The sequence below is a fragment of the Phaethon lepturus genome, unplaced genomic scaffold, assembly GCF_000687285.1.
Source record: "Phaethon lepturus isolate BGI_N335 unplaced genomic scaffold, ASM68728v1 scaffold31195, whole genome shotgun sequence".
NCBI classification, from domain to species: Eukaryota; Metazoa; Chordata; class Aves; order Phaethontiformes; family Phaethontidae; genus Phaethon; species Phaethon lepturus.
The window spans coordinates 441-1,107 of record NW_010541721.1 but is presented as its reverse complement, the minus strand read 5'-3'; the positions used below and the strand labels follow the sequence as shown (position 1 = coordinate 1,107).

General features: G+C 64.5%; 1 protein-coding gene across 1 annotated transcript in view; it reads right to left on the bottom strand.

The window, feature by feature from the left end:
* Positions 1-667, bottom strand: part of LOC104621355 (matrix metalloproteinase-15-like) — a gene marked incomplete at its 3' end in the record, with an annotated part of 2,013 nt that overhangs the window by 921 nt on the left and 425 nt on the right. The window contains 2 exon segments of the mRNA XM_010287818.1: positions 102-263; positions 474-667. The exon segment at positions 474-667 is cut by the window's right edge and continues 24 nt beyond it. Coding sequence (XP_010286120.1) covers positions 102-263; positions 474-667 — 356 coding nt within the window.

The window sequence follows — 667 nt, the reverse complement described above, 5'->3', positions numbered from 1 at the left end:
CGGCCCCGCTCTCTGGCCCGACCCCCCACCCCTTGCCTCAGTTTCCCCAAGCACATGCCCAGCACCCCACCTCTGGGCTGATCCCCCACCCCGTTCCTCACCGTACAGCTGCTGGATGCCCTTGAGGTCATCCTCGGGCAGCTGGAAGTTCTCAGTGTCCATCCACTGGTAGAAGGGGGCCATGATAGCGCTGGGGTTACTGGAGTGCTCCAAGCCCAGGGAGTGCCCCAGCTCATGCACGGCCACCAGGAAAAGGTTGTTCCCTGCAGGGAAAGGCACCGTCAGCAAGGCGGGCTGGAGGACGTAACACATGGTGGGGGTTCTCGGCCCCAGCGCCCTGCAACGAGGGTGGTCCAGTGGGAGCTGCCTGCATCACCCACGGTGGAGCTGCTCCTGCATCCCCCCGATCTCAAACCCAGGGGCCCACCAGGCTCCTCCGGTTGCCTTCGCGACCTCCTTGGCCCTCAACTCACCAGACACATCCGTGTTCTCCAGCGTCCAGGGCTCATCCGAGTCGAAATGCGTGTCCCCCCCCATGCCAGGACCGGGAAAATAGGCGTGAGCCAAAAACCCCCCGACGCCATCGAAGGGGGAACTGTCTCCGTGGAAGCCGGAGGCGAAGGGCACCATGATTGCGGCCTCCTTCTTCCGCTTTTGCCCGCTGGCC